At 53.9% G+C, this 16,790-nt stretch overlaps 5 protein-coding genes across 5 annotated transcripts; 3 read left to right on the top strand and 2 right to left on the bottom strand.

The window, feature by feature from the left end:
* Positions 1-363: 363 nt before the first annotated feature.
* On the bottom strand, positions 364-2,964 carry J4E78_004571 (uncharacterized protein; the record flags this gene model as incomplete). The annotated part of the gene is made up of 2 exons (XM_049365199.1): positions 364-758; positions 816-2,964. The coding sequence occupies 2 exons, from the start codon at positions 2,962-2,964 to the stop codon at positions 364-366; spliced, it is 2,544 nt and encodes an 847-aa protein (XP_049223000.1).
* Positions 2,965-7,104: 4,140 nt separating this feature from the next.
* J4E78_004570 (uncharacterized protein) lies at positions 7,105-9,151 on the bottom strand (the record flags this gene model as incomplete). Its single annotated transcript, XM_049365198.1, has 2 exons — positions 7,105-8,480; positions 8,653-9,151. 2 exons carry the CDS (start codon positions 9,149-9,151, stop codon positions 7,105-7,107), a joined length of 1,875 nt encoding a protein of 624 aa, XP_049222999.1.
* Positions 9,152-9,831: 680 nt separating this feature from the next.
* J4E78_004569 (uncharacterized protein) lies at positions 9,832-11,599 on the top strand (the record flags this gene model as incomplete). Its single annotated transcript, XM_049365197.1, has 3 exons — positions 9,832-9,835; positions 9,895-10,518; positions 10,569-11,599. The coding sequence occupies 3 exons, from the start codon at positions 9,832-9,834 to the stop codon at positions 11,597-11,599; spliced, it is 1,659 nt and encodes a 552-aa protein (XP_049222998.1).
* Positions 11,600-12,821: 1,222 nt separating this feature from the next.
* J4E78_004568 (uncharacterized protein) lies at positions 12,822-13,477 on the top strand (the record flags this gene model as incomplete). Its single annotated transcript, XM_049365196.1, has 2 exons — positions 12,822-12,987; positions 13,044-13,477. The coding sequence occupies 2 exons, from the start codon at positions 12,822-12,824 to the stop codon at positions 13,475-13,477; spliced, it is 600 nt and encodes a 199-aa protein (XP_049222997.1).
* Positions 13,478-14,625: 1,148 nt separating this feature from the next.
* On the top strand, positions 14,626-16,176 carry J4E78_004567 (uncharacterized protein; the record flags this gene model as incomplete). The annotated part of the gene is made up of 3 exons (XM_049365195.1): positions 14,626-14,832; positions 14,891-14,989; positions 15,043-16,176. The coding sequence occupies 3 exons, from the start codon at positions 14,626-14,628 to the stop codon at positions 16,174-16,176; spliced, it is 1,440 nt and encodes a 479-aa protein (XP_049222996.1).
* Positions 16,177-16,790: the final 614 nt, after the last annotated feature.

Here is a 16,790-nt window from a genome sequence, read left to right as displayed (position 1 = left end):
TAAGCAGATAGTGGTCGCACTGTCAGCAGCCGGGGGACATGGTTGAAGCAAAGATTGACCGCACCCAACTCTGCACATTATAATCCAATTTGACGGCCAAAATCTTCACATACGACCATAGTTTCAGGATCATAGCGCTTCCCGTTCGCTCAGCGGTACTTAAGCCTGTGAACGGCGCACTAGTAGCTCTCGTGGGTGACCAGAAGCGAATACGCGCTGTTGTATGTTTTTGCCTATTTTCTCTTCGTTTTTTTTTGCCATCATCATGTACTCTGGAGAAAAGCCGAAAATATGCATGTATCATTGTCGGGGGTGACAAGAGGTTAGTTGTGGTGGGGGACATGATCTGTTCCGATACCTAGACTAGCTGGACGGCGAGATACCTTCACTTCCACTCTCGACCGCCTCCTCTTGGTCTCTATCGCCAACATCATCCTCGTCTGTATTCTCTGTGTCGGCATTCTCATCTCGTGCCAAGTATGGTGGGGGTGCAAGTTCTTCGGTCTCGCCCTCTTCGTCCTTGCCTTCAACCCACACCCTATTCAACTCTGCCTCGATTTCCTCTCGTCTCTTCTTCCACTCCTCCACTTTTGCCAGCCTCTCTCTCAGCTCTGATAACTCCTTCTCGACGCTCGACTTCTCAGACTGGGTACCTATACGTTGGAAGTCCCATTCGTCGCCGTGGTCGCCCATACCGAGGGTTAGGGTGTAATCGTGGTAGCGCTTTAGGGATGCGCGCGTGGATATCGTGATCAATGCTGGGAGTGTGTGAGTCAGTCAAAGTCTTGATGGAGATGGCGTAGCTGGATACTCACTTATGCCCTTGGCCTTAGCGCGTTCGTAGAGTAGGCCCTCCACATCGCTACTGACTGCACTTGTACCTTCATCGACAAACGCATATCGCGGTTCATGGTAAAGCAGCCTCGCAATACCCATTCTCTGTTTCTCACCACCGCTGAAGACGTCTTTCCACACCTTCTTCGTGTCCCAGCCGCCTTCACGATCGGGCAAGTAGCCCAGTTTGGCTTCTTCAAGGACCTGAGAAAGTTCAAAGTCGCGACGTCCTGTATCCTTCATATCGGCATCGGTGTGAGGATAGATGACTTGGTCGCGGAGGGTGCCGGTGGAGAGGTAGGGTCGTTGGGGAAGGAACATGATGCCGTCTACGCCGATGCTGCGAGGACGGCTCACAAGACCGCGGTATGCGGGCCAAAGCCCGGCGACGATGCGCGAGACGGCGCTCTTGCCGCAGCCATTAGGTCCGGTAATGAGAAGGTGCTCGCCAGAGTGAACGATGAAGGATAGGGATTCTAGGAGTTCTTCGCCGCCCATGGGGTGCAGGGCTGGGGCGACGACTGGAACGTGTTCGAGGCGGATTCCATCGAAGCCCTTGTGGACTGTGCCTTGAATGTCGGAGACGGAATAGAGTTCGGGTCGCGTGCCGGGCGGAGGGTAGTATGCTTCTGCGTGGACGCGATGGAGAGTGCTGATTAGGGTGTAGACGCGTGATGTGTAGCCAGCCAGCTCAGAAAGATCCTTGATGCTGTACATCATGCGACCGCCGGCATCGGCAAGCGACAACATGAGTCGCTTGTTCGTGATGAAGTCCTTCATACGGCTGCGCTCGCGGTGCGATTTCTCTCCTCCAGGTAGCTCAGGTGTGCCTCCTACACCACCCCATTCAGGTAAGAAGACTGGGAGCGAGGTAACCAGGTATCCGAAAGCCGACCATGAATATTTGAGCACAAAGTCTTCAAGCATGTTGTACCGGATCTTGAGACTGTAGATGCCTTCCATCCAGTGTTTGAGGTCTTTGAATCCTCGCTCGAGGAAGTGCTTTTCCATCTCGTCACCGCCGTAAAAAGCCACTTCTTCCGCATTTGCAATGAGCCGAGAGTGCAGAGCGCGGAACTCGCCTTCTCTTCGTCCTTCAACAGCTTTTAGTTTGCCAAAAGGCGGAGAGAGCTTTCGCAGCACTGTCGCGGTAAGGAAGTAGTTGCTCAGCAGTCCGGTCAGTGCTAACGGTCCCAAAGAACGGTAGAGCTGGTAGTTGAACACGCATAGGTCCACAAATGGCTTTCCTAAGCTTGAGTACAAGGACGCAGCGCTCGCACAGAATAGCGTCAGATCTTGTGTGATGTATTGATCTGCCCCGACGCCTACACCTCCGTCTAAATTCTGTAGCTTGTAGTAGTTCAGATGGTCGTTCAAGTACAAGTCGTGGATGTACCGCGTGAGTCGTGTTCGGAATGCGATGGAGACCTTGCTTTGCAGGAACTTGATCATAGCGTTTGTGTACGAAGAGAAGGTGCCGACACCAAGCCATTTGAGTATGCCCCACAGGAATGCCTTGCCGTTGCCTGCCACAAGGTCGCGCACGATCTCTCCGTCGAGACGCGCTACGACGAGTGACAGATACGTCCGCAGCATGAGGAAGACGCTATGGCTGACCAGCAGACCCGTCTCCTTGCTATTCCAACGCGGTATCATGATATTCAGGAGGCTCAGGAACTGGTGTAGGAAGGCCAAGTTGAGACCCGGCTTCGTCTGTGGCGGCGGCGCTTGCGGGTCGCTCGAGGTCGTGTCAGCCATGCGGGCTGCGCGTGGCGGCTGGAGGAAGAGTCTGCGATGCGCATCGAATGTGGTTTGCTTGGTGGGATGGATGACCACCTTGGACGTCGAGTCGCGGTAGGGCACGTAGATGGTCCTGGAGCCATCTTTGTTCCTCAGTCCGGAGTTCCTCCTCAGCAACCGTCGGCCGGTCTCCTTCTCTGCGCGCCGGCTCTTGTACCATCTCGTGCCTCCATATCCGGTGCCTATAATGGTGAAGAGGAGGGTGATGGTGGATAGCAGCTTCGTGAGCTTGGATGCGCCGCGGACGCGGGACTTGAGGAGCGTCGCATAGCGGTCGTAGAGTGCTAGGAGCGGGTCATGAGGCTGTCGCAGGGTAGACTGAGCGGCCATTGTTGACCGTGTACATCCTCTCTGGGGAGACTGTCATTTCTCGGTCGCAACGGCGTGGAGGTTTGGCGATGGTGTACCTGGCATGTGAGCCAGTGCTATGATGCTTGCTGCGGTTTGAGCCGAGGCATGTGAAGGTGCACGTGCACTGGGGAAATCCGGGGTGGCTCCACCACAGCTCGACAAACACAGCCGCAGAACAGGCCACTGTTGTCTCAATATCCGCGCATCGACGAGATGTGTTTCCTATTGTCATTAAGAGTATGAGAAATGAGGACTTTCGAATTATCATTACTAGGTAATAAGCTCGACTACCACCCGCCACGGGAAACCGTGATTATTAAACAGCAGCAAAATGCCTCCAATGCACCCCCCATTCCTTTCCTGATTATCAATCCTCCTCATTAGCTCAAGCCGTCGAAGACTCTTTGTGTTCGATCTGCTTCATTATCATACACAGTTGGCTCTTCAGCCAGCCTCCTAGAAATTCATACAGGTGCCCCGCCTGCTCGCAAGTATCGCCATTACCTCCCCAATTAGCCAGTGCCTCAACGAGTTGCGCACATCCTCGCAACTCATTGAGGATTGTCTGTCTTCTATGTCTCTCTTGCTCACCATCATCAAATTTGTATTGGGTGAACGGAGATGACTGCATGTACAAATTGTAATTTTCCGCGTCCCCAATGCTCGTCACAGACGAAGGGGAGAAAACGGCCTGCGAGAGAGGTAGAGGCTGGCAGTAGTTCCAAGGGAGCGATGCCGAGACTGGGTAGCTGGTACGGGGTCCGCGACTAATGCTAGCAGCGGTCTGATACCAGGCCAGAATCTTGGATGTTATGCTAGAGTATAGCATAGCAAGGTGTGGGTCTGACGAGCATGAACACCTGAGAAGCCGCGAGATGTTCTCTCGTGCTGATCGGACAGTATGAAGAACGGCATCGAATGAGTCCCTCGAGTGGCCCGGGTATCTGGCGTGTGGCAGGCTCTCGAGTGTCGAATAGGCCAACGGATAGCAATTGTGGCAGTTGTCTGTCGCGACTTCAGCGTGGGATGTCATGTTATCATGACCTCCTACGGTTTGGCTCATTGGACTATACGGGAAAGATATAGAGGAGGCCGAACGTAGATGCTCCACGGTCTTTGCACCGCCAGGGTGATAGTCCATGGGGTTTGCGTCGTCGCTACCCATGTAGTCGTTGAGAGTCTCCCAGGTGGGATACTGCGACTGTACTGTCTGTTCCTCAGTGAAAGGATCTTGAAAGAACTGGTCAGTCCCGGTGGCTGACACAGGTTCCGGCTGAACATGTTGTCTCGACAGGATATCAGTGTCCATATAGGTAATATCTTGAAGGTTTTCATTCGGGTATGGTGGTTCAGGTGCAGTCTCGGAGTCGAAACCTGAAGGAGTGGATAGGCTTGGTGTAGACGACCAGTCTGAAGGCCAATTCGACGTGACTTCCGAATCGGTCCGTCGAACGGAAGGAGTTTGTAGCATAAATGCGCCGAACTCATTGCCACTTGGTGATGGGCGTTGCCTTGTGACTTTGACAAACGGAGACCCATCTGGGTTCCTCTTCCTCACCCGGCCTGGCTTTCCGTGTTTTCTCGAGACGCCGTATACGCATTTCGTGTGGGTTTGGAGGCAGCGTGCACAGTTCGGATGCTCTTTGCTGCACTTGACTTTCGACGCGGCACAGGCGTCGCATGAAGCCCGGAGCTTCAGATTCCCGTCCCGTCGAGGTGTAAATGGTTTGGGTGCTGAAGTAGGTGTAGACATATTGAGTGGTGTCTTGTTGCTCTCAAGTATGACCGGAGATCTCCAGAGAATTGGTCGAGATGATGTAGACATTATGATATAACAGGCATCCTCTATCAAAGAGTCGGTGTCGGGTAAAAGGTAAGCTGAGCGTTGTACTACCAATTCCTTCAGGCGAGTTCCAGCTCCATGAGGCTCCGCCGCCTTTATATATGAACTGTTGTCTGAATATTCTTACCTTTCCCAAATGCATCATTGTGGTGTAGGTGAGATTTAGCGCTCTCGCATAAAGCTGCATCGCAGGATTACCATTGCCATGATTAGCGCACCCGCATGTCTCAGCCCTCGCGCCCACATCATACCTTGCTACCCGGCAAGCGAGCTACACACGTCTCTATGAGGTCTGTCCGCTGCATGCTGCATACTGTCTGCGGCCATGTCAACGGCTGCAGCTATCTTGATCCCTGACACCACGTTTTCCAGGTGTGAAGGTGTGGCGTGAGTGGCCAGCAGGGAGGCTAATGCAGGTGGTGGACGGCTGTGCGAGAGAAAATACGTCTTGATAGTGGTGCAGATGCAGCATCCAATGAACAAATGATGTGTCAGCCGCATTGTGCTGACAGAAGACTCTGATACTGAACGACATCGCAGCGCTTTCTTGAAGAAACGTGTGCCAAGATGAACGGCTGATGCTGGCTACCGGACGAACGGCAGGTGAGGTCGCTGCATGCATTTTCCCAAGAGCTCTGCGTGTGTCCAATGTCGCAGGCCCGACCCTGCTCTCGATGTGGTGAGCGCAGTCGTTTGATAGACGTCGCACATGTATAGTAATACAGCAACATACTCTAACACAGGAGAGGAAGTTGAGAACATTCATTCATCTGGATCGAAGACGATACAGAGATCCATCGTGCCTTCCAATGACGACGTACATAAGGCTAGCCTGCTGCTGGCCCAGATGGGTAAGCGCTGCCTGCAGCTCAAAATAACTCTCCACTTTAGTGGCCAGCACACCCTCCTCTTGCAGCGCCTTTCGATCCTGCTCCTATAAACGTATTTCTACGTATCCTTGACAGCTTCTGCATGTTTTCTCTATGACGGTGAGCCCACGTGTGCCTGTTATCCACTCATAATTATTCGATTGTCGGCTGTGCACCGGGTGGAGCTCCTCCGTTGCTATATGCAGGTCGCGATACTGTTCCGTGGATCAGATAACCTGAATAGGATGGCATTAATTCTCTAGCCAGGAACGATAGAAGTTCTTGGGTGCGGCTCTGCGAAGTAAGCTCGAAGAGTCGGGCACAATCTTTGGAGCTTGTGGTACCTGAGCCTAGAGGTAGACTACAATGAGCATGGCACGACCAAGTGTTTAATCCGCGTACACTAGCTGGAGGGGAGTCGAAAGCTTACAGCAGAAATGAGAGTATGTTAATAGTACTAAACCCTTTCTAACATTCACAGCAATGAGCACTCATCATGGCGGTATTGACTAGCCGTAACAGCGACATACCCTCATCTGCGATAACCTCGCGATCTGATCGATCACCATCTTCTGCAAACTACCACATTGAGCCCACCACATCCACAACTAAACCAATTCCATGACCCATCGCAGCCTCTCAGACTACCCAAAGCCCATTTCGTCCACGCGGCATGCAGCTACCGAACATGTAAGCGAAACCCCTCCCGCTATTCGCTCGCTCAAAACCCACCCACCCGTAAGCTCTGGTGTTGGCGACGATTCTCATTCGAGACGTCCTACCCAACCCCCTGCCCACCAGGTAAAAGCACACGACACAGCCTCCACATGCACATGCACGCCGCAACCGCCAAACCCATGCGGGTTGAAAACGTGGTCAGCCAGGTTACTATCTTCACGGCTGACGGCCCAATTCGATATTCGCTAATCTCATGGCCATGTGCGCGGTTCCACGCGGCCGGGAACCGGTGAAGCAGAAAGGGTGGGCATGCTGTAGCGAAGAGAAATGGAGGATGGAAGCGCTGCAGATGTGTTTGTTGGACAAGAACAGGTGCGAGAGATAGACACGTGGGATAAATGTAGTATTGCGGCTCTTTGGTTTCCAGAGATCAACCGATCTCAACGCCTGGCGCTCCAGCGCAGCCTTATGCAAACTTAATCAATAACACCAGACCGCCAGTATGGTCCTGGTAAACACCTTACGCCATTACATACCCGGTTATGCTTGGACAAAAAAAATGCCGAAAGACTGGCTACAAGTAATTCCCGCCCGAATATGCCATTTCTGCGCCATCAAACATCATGATCGTTTTCCAACAGTGGACTGCGCCTTCAACTAAGAGACCGCCTCTTTCCTCGCTTCATCAGTGGATGTCTTTTGAGCCGCGGTCGATTCTAGCCGAGAAATCTACTCTTCAGCCTCTGTGTTCCAGATCTCCACCTCCCTGTTTTCCAACTCCTTCATCTTATCTTCTCCGAATATGGTCTCCGTCGGCAACCCTGTCTTGCCGTAGTTCACAACAGGACCAATAGTATTGATCCATTGCTGTCTCCTCTCCATCAGAGTGCGTATTGGCTCGCCAACGCCCGGTCTCGAAATGCCAGCGTTGGCCACAGGATGGCTTCCGCCTCCCGCACCACCAGGCCGCTTGTTTTGTTTCTTGCCCTTGCCTATATTGCGGTTGCGCTTAAGGTATGCGGCGTTGAGTTGGTTGTCAAGATCGTCAGCTATAGTGTTGTACTCTTGCTGGGCTATGCGCTCCTCGGTGAGTTCGAGGAGGCGCTGTTTCCGTGCGCCGTTGATGATGGACTGCTTGCGGAGTTCTTCTTGCAGGAATCGTAGCCGTTGAGCTACTTCGTCGTCAAAGTGGGAATCGTATGACTGTGCTTCGGCGTCTGCTTCCGAGATCAGGCCAAAGTGCTTGAGTTCCATCAGCACGCGATCTTCTATGCCAACATAGTCGGTGCGATTGGTTTGTTGCGGAGGTTTCCAACTAGGCTGAACAAGTTCGGGAAGCTGGGCGGCGGCGGGTATCGAGTTGTTATTAGTGACATCTGCTGGTGCGCCTGCACCTTCGTCAATGTCCATGGCGTCTCCATTCATTCCGTTCGTCTCGTGTTGGGAGCTCTGAATGCCGCGGCCCTCGGGACGTAATGTGGCTAACAGGCGCGACAAGAGAGGACCGGTAGACACCTGGTCGGTCTCAAGCACATCGTCTGTTATGTCTTCGGCTGCCCCGCGCGGGACGTTGGGCGGCGGTCGCTGGTCGTTGGAGTCTATGTGCATAGAGCCATCCTCTTCAGCCCAAATCTCCTTGTAATGCCGCGGGCCCCGCCTAGGGAGCACAAAGGGTGCTACTCGGTCGCCGCGCTCTTTCAGGAAAGCGACATCTTCCTCGGTAAGTGGTCTTATGTACGGTTCAACGTAGTTGGCGAAGACAGTGGCATTGACCTGCGATGGGGGCTTTGCGTTGGAGAAGTCCTTTGCTGGTGGTGACCCGGCTATCCTGTCCCGGAGATTGGACTTGGGAAAGTCGGCGACGCAGTAAATCTCCTTCCTTTCCTCGATCGACATGCCCGGGGTGACTTCGCGTATATGGTATATGGTGGGGTCATCGAATTTGGCGGGGTCTGGGCCAAAGGTTTGGAACTGCGGTACGGCGGGGGCGGGCGCGGGTTGGTGGGAGACATCGGAGCCGCTGGGTGAGGGAGCATCGGCTGGCCCGCCGCCGGCAGCAGACGGCGGGGCTTGGGATATTGGCGATGAGATGGCGGAGGAGTTTTCTGTGCGTGAAGTCAGATGTCTGTCGAGTCCTCTGATCTTGAGCTTGACGATCAACTGTCGGCGTCTAGGAGCCATGTTGAAGAATGTAAAGTGTAGTGCATGTGGAGAGTGATTGCATGGGTACAAGTAGAGTCGCAGGGAAGAGTGATTGCCCAGTGTTTGTGGACTTACCTTTGGCGTCACCACCGTCCTGCCTGGCCAGGCCATGGGCACCGGTCGCAGGCGGGTGCTTTCCGTCCTCGTCGTGCTTCTTGCTCACTTTCTTGAGCTTGTGTTTGCGCTCCTCGCCGTCCTTTTCCCTGTCTCTTTCGCGCGGCGCGCGGTTCTTCTTGTTGTTCATGAGCTCCCTCAGCGCACCTTCGGACTGCACGCAGCGTGATTCGACGTTCTTCAGGACATTCTTCTCGATGTTATCGCGCATAAGAAAGAGCTGCTTGCCGGATGGAATCGACGAGCCGCTGGTGCCGCCGTCCAGAATATCCTCGACGGTAGTAGGGCACTTCTTGAGATATGAGCTCAGGCGGTTTCCAAAGTACGATGACGACGCGGCAGGCTCGACCGAGGCGCGCACATTGGGGAGCGGCGTTGTGTTCCGGCTGCGCGGTGGCTGCGATGGCTTGGAGCCCGGCTTGGTCGCCTTTCCCTTGCTACCCAGGCCTGGGGGCGCCATACTGGACGTGTCGCAGTGGGTTGTCGGGGTATGCGGGGAAGGAAGTCGCGTCGGCGCACGGCAGACGCGAGGCGGTGGCGGAAGTCTGGAGGCTACCGGCGTGCTATCATGGGCGCTCTACAGGCGGATGGTGTGCTTCAATGGGGTTCGCAGCAGGCGTCGGGGGTGGTGGCATGGCCGTCGCGGGCATGCATGTTGTTGGCAGGCCTGGAGGTCCGGGGCGTGCTAGCCTCAGGACACGCCAAGTCGCGAAAGCCCATGGGCGCTGCGATAAGATGGATCATGTCGGCGGCCCAACGTCATTAGCGACGCTTCAGCACTATTCATGCACAACGGCATCGCTTGTAATTGCCCGAGGGGCCTGTGTGCATGCTGTGCGGTGTCTCTTGACGCAATCTCCTGTTCGCGCCAGTGAATCAAGCTTTGGCTAACGTGCTGCCCGGGGCTGTCGAATCCCATCCGGGAGGGGGCGGCTGCGTGTTGCTTCCGACCAGCCTCAATGCTAGCCACCCGCTGCCAGCTCCACCATCATCATCGCCGCCTCTTGGTAGACTGCCTCTCTGCGCTCGCTCGACACACGCTCTACCAGCAATGCATTGTAGTCGGCCTGTACTAGCGACCTCTGTGTAACCCTCATCCAGTGCGCGCTGTCATCTGTAGCCACTCGCAGTCGCTCCAACATGTGTACGTCACACAGGCTTGCCGCCCGTTCGCCTCTGGCACCCACGCTGACCCTCCTACAGCTGCCCAGCGGATTGGCATTTTTACCATCGACTTCCCGGATCCGCTCGTGATCGACTACGATAACAACCAGTTCATCACCCTCAACGACTCCGTCTCGTTCCAGTATCGCATCCTCAACAACATCCAGACCCTGTCCACCAAGGGCGTCGACAGCAACCAAGACCCCTACGGCATTCTCTACGTCCCCGATGTCAGCACAGATAGTTGTAGGGAACAGGAACGACTTCACGTGCCCGAGAATGCGACGCGGATAGCGAATCTGCCCACCGACAAGGACTACGCCCTCATCGCCGTTGCGCCCTGGTTCTCGGCGCAATGTACGACGGAGTACTTCGCCGCCGCGCGCAACCATCCCACCAAGGCTTTTCTCACATACCAGCCAGGCGACACGAACGCCAAGCCCCCAGTGCTGAACGATGCCTCGTGGAACCTTCAGGATGGCGGTAGTTGGCAGACGGCTAACGACTTTCCCACCTACGCCCTGTCGTCAATAACGGGCAACAATATCATGGATCAGCTGAACGAGTACTCTGGAAATCTCAGCTCAGTGCCCCATGCCGCCGAACTGTCACAGATCTACAACTCGTCCGACTATGTGCGGCTATGGGCAACCGTCAGTACTGGTGAGTACAGCCTGCTCACATCCATGAATGCCACTGACCTCACTGCTTAGACTCCGGTGGCCAGCTCCCAAGTCTATGGGTTTTCCTCGTCATCGTACTCGCAATCCTCCTCGTCGCTGTCAGCATCACCTCCCTCATCATGCACATTATCCAACGGAGACGGCGCAACGATCTCCGCGAGCGCGTTCTCAACGGCCAGGTTGACCTCGAAGCGTTGGGCGTCAAGCGCCTGACAGTCTCGCAACAAGTTCTTGACAAACTTCCCATACACACCTACACTCCTCCTGCCACTGCGAGTGAGCCCGAGAAAGCGACCACACTCCAGCCGCCGAATCAAACACTAGGAATGCTACATGCCGCTGTAGATGCGGAAACTGGACACAAAGGGGCTCCGTTATCCCGTCGCTCATCTGCACCCACAGTGCCCACATCTGGCGTGTCGGCCGCGTGGTCTCAGCCTACATGTCCAATTTGCATGGACGATTTCGAAGCCAACGAGACTCAAGTGCGGGAGCTTCCATGCCACCACATTTTCCACCCCGAATGTATTGATACCTTCCTCCTCAGTCACTCTTCGCTGTGTCCTATGTGCAAGCAGACCGTATTGCCTGCTGGCGCTTGTCCGGTCAAGATCACCAATGTCATGGTACGGCGAGAGCGCCATATCAACCGCATGCGGGCGCGCAGTGCACATACAGCGAGCGCCCAACCAAGCTCTGCATCCACAGCACCAGCACCGCCAACTCGACCGCCGGTGGCTTTTGGGTCGCTTGGTAGCAGGATAGGCGGTGCCATATCTGGACGGCGCATCTTCAGTGCGCCTGTGCGCACGCAATCACGACCACACGATATCGAAATGGCAACCACACCGCCACCAGATGCCCCGACGCATCACCAATCGACCAACGCGCAACCTTCACAAACCACGCAAGACTGCAGTCCCACACAAAACAGACGAGAATGGGCACGGCAACGAGCATTGGCTATGCTTGGTCCGCGTCATGCACCGGCTAGTGATGTGGAAGAAGAAGAGAGCATTCCGAGGTGGCGGCGGGTGTTCCGCAAGGTCTTTCCAAGTTAATAAGCGATTTCCTTCATCACGATACCTCAGCATAGTTTCGGCGCAACACTCTCATTAACGTAATGTATTACAATGGCGTTCAGTATCACGGGAGCGCGTTTGGATTGGGAAAGGGAGATACCAGGGCTACATAGGATATGGCCATCGCGTACAAATATTGAGTTGTATTATCTTTGAATCTGCTATCTCATGCTTTGAGCCTGCCGGTTCCCGGCTGTGCGGGCTTAGCTGCTTTTGCCATGTCGTGGCTTCCCAACCTATTTATCCAGATCACACATCCAACAACAGCAGCTACCCGACACCTTATCTCCACGCCTCCCTGTCGGAATCCTATACTCGACCACAGTGCGCTAGCACAAACATTATGCATCTTTCAGCTCGGGGACAGTCGCGCAAATCACACTGGGACGAACAACGAGCACCGCTGATATTGCCATTGATGAACGACACGAACGCTAGAAGAAAAGCTCTCTCCGATTTCCGCACTACCGTTTTGCTGGCTGCAGAAAGTCTTTTGATTCTACTAGCTCGCTAAAGCTCTCAAACTCTCCCAGGAAGTCCAGCCCATAATCAGCCGTCGCACGTCTGGTTCGTGACCTCGACCGGGTCCATCAATCTAATATATACAACATTCGCCTCTTGCATACCCGTCTTGTACTTGTCACGCTACGGTAATTTCCACAACAACTATTTTTGGATTGGCTCTTCCCCAAGCGCGTGCCTTTTACCCCAGGATCTGAACGTTCTAGAGCAAGATTGCCCTGCATTTCGCGGCATCGTCTCGCTTGCTTGCCGGCTGTCTCGTACGGAAGTCTACGAGCAATATCGACGGGCAGATCTCATATCTAAAGCATGGCAACCTTACCATCTTTGTTTCCATCTCCGAGCTAGAAGTGCAAGAGGCGAATGCAAGGTCTTCTGTTGGTAGCGAGTGGCTATCTTTCGCCGTCCTACAAGAAAAGGTAGCCAATTATATGTCGATGTCTACGGACCACGAGACTGCTTGGTTTGCACAAAGAGCTTTCCGCAGTAGGTGTGGTCAAGATGTACTACTCACGTTCTAGGTCTCGTACTCGGATAATACGTTAACATATAAGACGATCATATCCCACGGTTGCTACAGTCTGAGTAGGAACACTACACTACGACCATTATTCCGCAGTCTACATCTCCTTATCAGTCTGCTCTATCTTTTCGATCCACATCAGTAAACACCAACACGATGAAGTACATACTTACTACCCTCGCCCTTGCGGCCGCCACCATTGCTGCTCCAACATACCAAGCACCAGATTCATTCAAAATCAAGAGCGTTGTGTCCGGTGGGTCGGGATGCCCTCAGGGCAGTATCGACATCAACTGGACCGAGAACGGCATCATGCCAATTTGTAAGCCGCTACCGCGTCATACTCCGTCTTGATCTCTCTACTAATCACACACTCAGACTTCAATAAACAATTCACAGCCCGAGTCGGTAACGGAAACGCCGCAGAAGACTCACGAAAGAACTGCCAGATCAACCTCGGGCTCGAATTCTCCCCCGGCTTCTCCTTCGCCATCTTCAGCGCAGACTACACGGGCTGGGGCGAGCTGGACGGCGGTGTTACCGGTGTAGTAAAGTCTACATACTACTTCTCCGGCCAGCAAAGCCAGTCGACATCAGCACTGAGCATCCAAGGTCCCTTCAATGGCAAATACTTCAAGCAGGATAACGTGCCAGCTGCAGTCTGGTCACCATGTGGTAGCGATGCCGCTTTCAACATCAACAGCGAGGTCGCCTTGACACCATTTGCTACACCGGCGAGCGGTGTGCTTGCTGCGACAAAGGAGGCTGGTCGCTTTACATCAAATCTGTACGTGCAGTGGAGAAAGTGCTAGTGGAAAATACTCGGAGTATGTGTAAAGGGGGGCCTTATGGAAATTGTAGTTGTAGATCACGCTTGGTGCCACGTAGAGATATCAAAATTTTCTTTCTCCTAATTGCGAACGCTCATCACTCTGTCGACTGTGCTTGTGCATCTTATCAATTTTTTGCATAGCCTGTGGCTCTTGCATGTTAGTATCCACGCAGTACGCTGTGACCAGTAAGCTTCTCCACAGCATGTGCATGATGTGGCGGGTGCGGTGACACATGAACATCGCACCGCGACTACAAACCTCCAACATCAGCTTGGCTTTCATACCCTTTCCACAACATTCTATTCGCCCTGTTCACTATTCCGAGCTCTTATCGTCTCACCGCGAGACATACAGGCGTCGTTGATCCTTAGCCCGTATCCACCCGCTTGACTAACGTGATGATCGTAAGGCAAGACAAGAAGCCGCGGCAGGAACGATAACACTGAAACTCTTGCGCGATCCACCAAGGGAAGCACAAGAGTACGCGGACACAGCTTCGTCCGTTTTGTAAAGCGAGAAAGGCAAAAAACTAGTCTCAAAGTCGACACGTCGAACGCTAGTCATGGCCTTGGCAGTCGCGATGTCCGTTTTCCAACAAAAGATCTAGCCACGTGAAGCGATTGTCCCGCGTTCAAGGGGAAGGAATCCACTTCTCGATACGGCAGGCACCGCAATGGACCCGGCGGGGTGCAGCGGCCTGGGCAAACACACGATGCGCAGAGGGTGGGCAATTGCCGGGAGTGTTTAGTAACGACTGCGACCTGGAATCCGACCGACGTCGGGAGCTACTGAAAGACTCGGAAATCTTGGAAGACGACGACGATAGCTAGCTCATTTGACGGTAGACGGCTCATCTAGGCGGCAGACACCCACTCGAGCTAAGCCCCAAGAATAGCGGGGAAGAATATTTTATTGGGGAAGGGATGATGCAAGCGGTAACCTGCTGTTTGTGACCCCACTTCGAAGGGTCTCAGCCAAGATGCTACAACAGGCGTACAACCGAGGATGGGAACAGTCGCGTGGCGACTCGACTCGTTTAAGAAGTGACCTGGACCCGTTCGACTTGTCTCTGCCAAACGGATACCCTTATCAACTCTTACACCAAAACTACAACCATCGCCCCAACCATGTCTCCAGGAAAAGTTTCGACTCTCGACTTTGAGACCTTCTACAACGTCATCGACGGCAAGCAGCGCGGCTCAGACAACATTCACCATGGTATCAACCCCGCAACTGGCCAGCAACTCTGGGATGTACCTATTGCGAGCGAGCAGGACCTGAACGACGCTGTTGCGGCCGCGAAGAAGGCCTTCCCCGCATGGAGAGATACCCCGGTAAGTTCTGACTGTACGAAGTGCATGTGAGACATATACTGACTTTCTACCTCTGCAGATTGAGAAGAGGAAGGAGCTCCTTAACAAGGTCGCCGAGTCGTACCAGCAACACACCGATGACTTTGTCAACCTGCTGTGCAAAGAGTCTGGCAAGCCGGTACGTCATAGTCGTTGTTGGGATCATTGACATCCTTGCTAACATACGAACAGAGAAAATTTGCTGCCATTGAGGTTGGTGCCGTTGCTGGATTCATCGGTCACCACTTGACTCTCGACGTCCCTTCTGAGAAGGTTGAGGATGAGGAGAAGACCATCTACACAGAGTACTCACCTCTCGGTGTTTGCGGCGCCATCTGCCCATGGAACTTCCCACTCGTTCTGAGCACTGGAAAGATCGCACCGGCCCTCATGACCGGAAACTGCATGATCGTCAAGCCTTCACCCTTCACACCTTACACAGCTCTGAAGTTTGTAGAGCTGGCACAGGAGATCCTCCCTGCAGGTGTCCTCCAAGTTGTCGGCGGCAACAATGAGCTCGGTGTTCAGATGTGCCTCCACCCCGACATCGCCAAGATCAGCTTCACCGGCTCCATCGCTACCGGAAAGAAGGTCATGGAGACATCTGCAAAGACCCTCAAGCGCGTCACACTCGAGCTGGGTGGCAACGATGCGTCCATCATCCTTCCCGATGTCGACATCAAGAAGACTGCACCTGAAGTCGTCATGGGTGCTTTCCAGAACAGCGGTCAAGTATGCGTCGCCACCAAGCGCATCTACATCCACGAGTCCATCTATAAGGAGTTCCTTGAGGAGATGGTCAACTTCACCAAGTCGATCAAGATCGGTAACCCAGACGATGGCGACAACCTGCTCGGACCTGTTCAGAACCAGATGCAGTACGAGCGCGTAAAGGGCTTCTTCGAGGACAGCAAGGCCAAGGGCTACAAGTTCGCCGCTGGCCAGCCCGACGTCAGCACCGGAAAGGGGTACTTCATCCAGCCAACGATCATCGACAACCCGCCCAACGACTCCCGTATCATCCAAGAAGAGCCATTCGGTCCTATCGTGCCCACTCAGCCGTGGTCCGATCTTGATGAGGTCGTCGCACGCGCTAACAACACAAACACTGGTCTCGGTGCCTGTGTTTGGGGCAAGGACGTCGAGAAGGCCTGCAAGGTAGCGCGCCGTCTCGAAGCCGGTTCCGTGTTCGTAAACTCATGGGAGAAGCCAACACCTCAGGCGATATTCGGAGGACACAAAGAATCTGGCATCGGCGGAGAATGGGGCAAGACCGGTCTTCTTGCATACTGCAACCCGCACGTCATGCACGTCTACAAGTCATAATTGTGGGCAGTTAACACCCTGCATGATCAGATAGATGAGCAAAGGGGATGATCACAACCTAGTCAATACAAGAATGTTTTGAAATGCTTGAAAGGCTTGAGTACCTTGACCCTGCGATGATGTGGCGGGACCCATTGAACGAAGGAACATGAAGCATTTGATAACCGGTGGCTAACATAGAAATCGTCTGTTCGCCTGGTGTTCGTACCGAAAAGGGTTTAGGTGACATCTACCTCTGACAGGCTTAGCGCTTGGCGCACCCAGAGCACGGGCCCGCATGATGCTTCGTGCCTGGATGGCGGTTCTCCATTCATATCGCATGAGCGGCACCTACCCACACGCAATATCATCGTTTTGCTGTGCGCCGCATCAGCCCACTGTTCATCGACTTGTCGTTCGTCGATGCTGGACTTGAACGGCTAAACTCGCTCGGTTCCGAGGTTCCTTTGGGCGCTGCCGTGCAATGATCTCCAGGATGCCGTTTCACGGTTTCATGAAACAATGCGCCTCATGGGAGCTAACCGCCCAAATTTGACCCACCATGGAATCGTTCCAGACGCACAATCGCGGCTGGTGGTTTGTATAAGATGGAATCGCATCCGCCGCCATACTGT

This window comes from Alternaria triticimaculans (assembly GCF_023758025.1).
Source record: "Alternaria triticimaculans strain BMP 0046 chromosome Unknown scaffold_5, whole genome shotgun sequence".
Lineage (NCBI taxonomy): Eukaryota > Fungi > Ascomycota > Dothideomycetes > Pleosporales > Pleosporaceae > Alternaria > Alternaria triticimaculans.
Note: the sequence above shows the minus strand (reverse complement) of the source record. Positions and strands in the feature narration are given on the sequence as shown.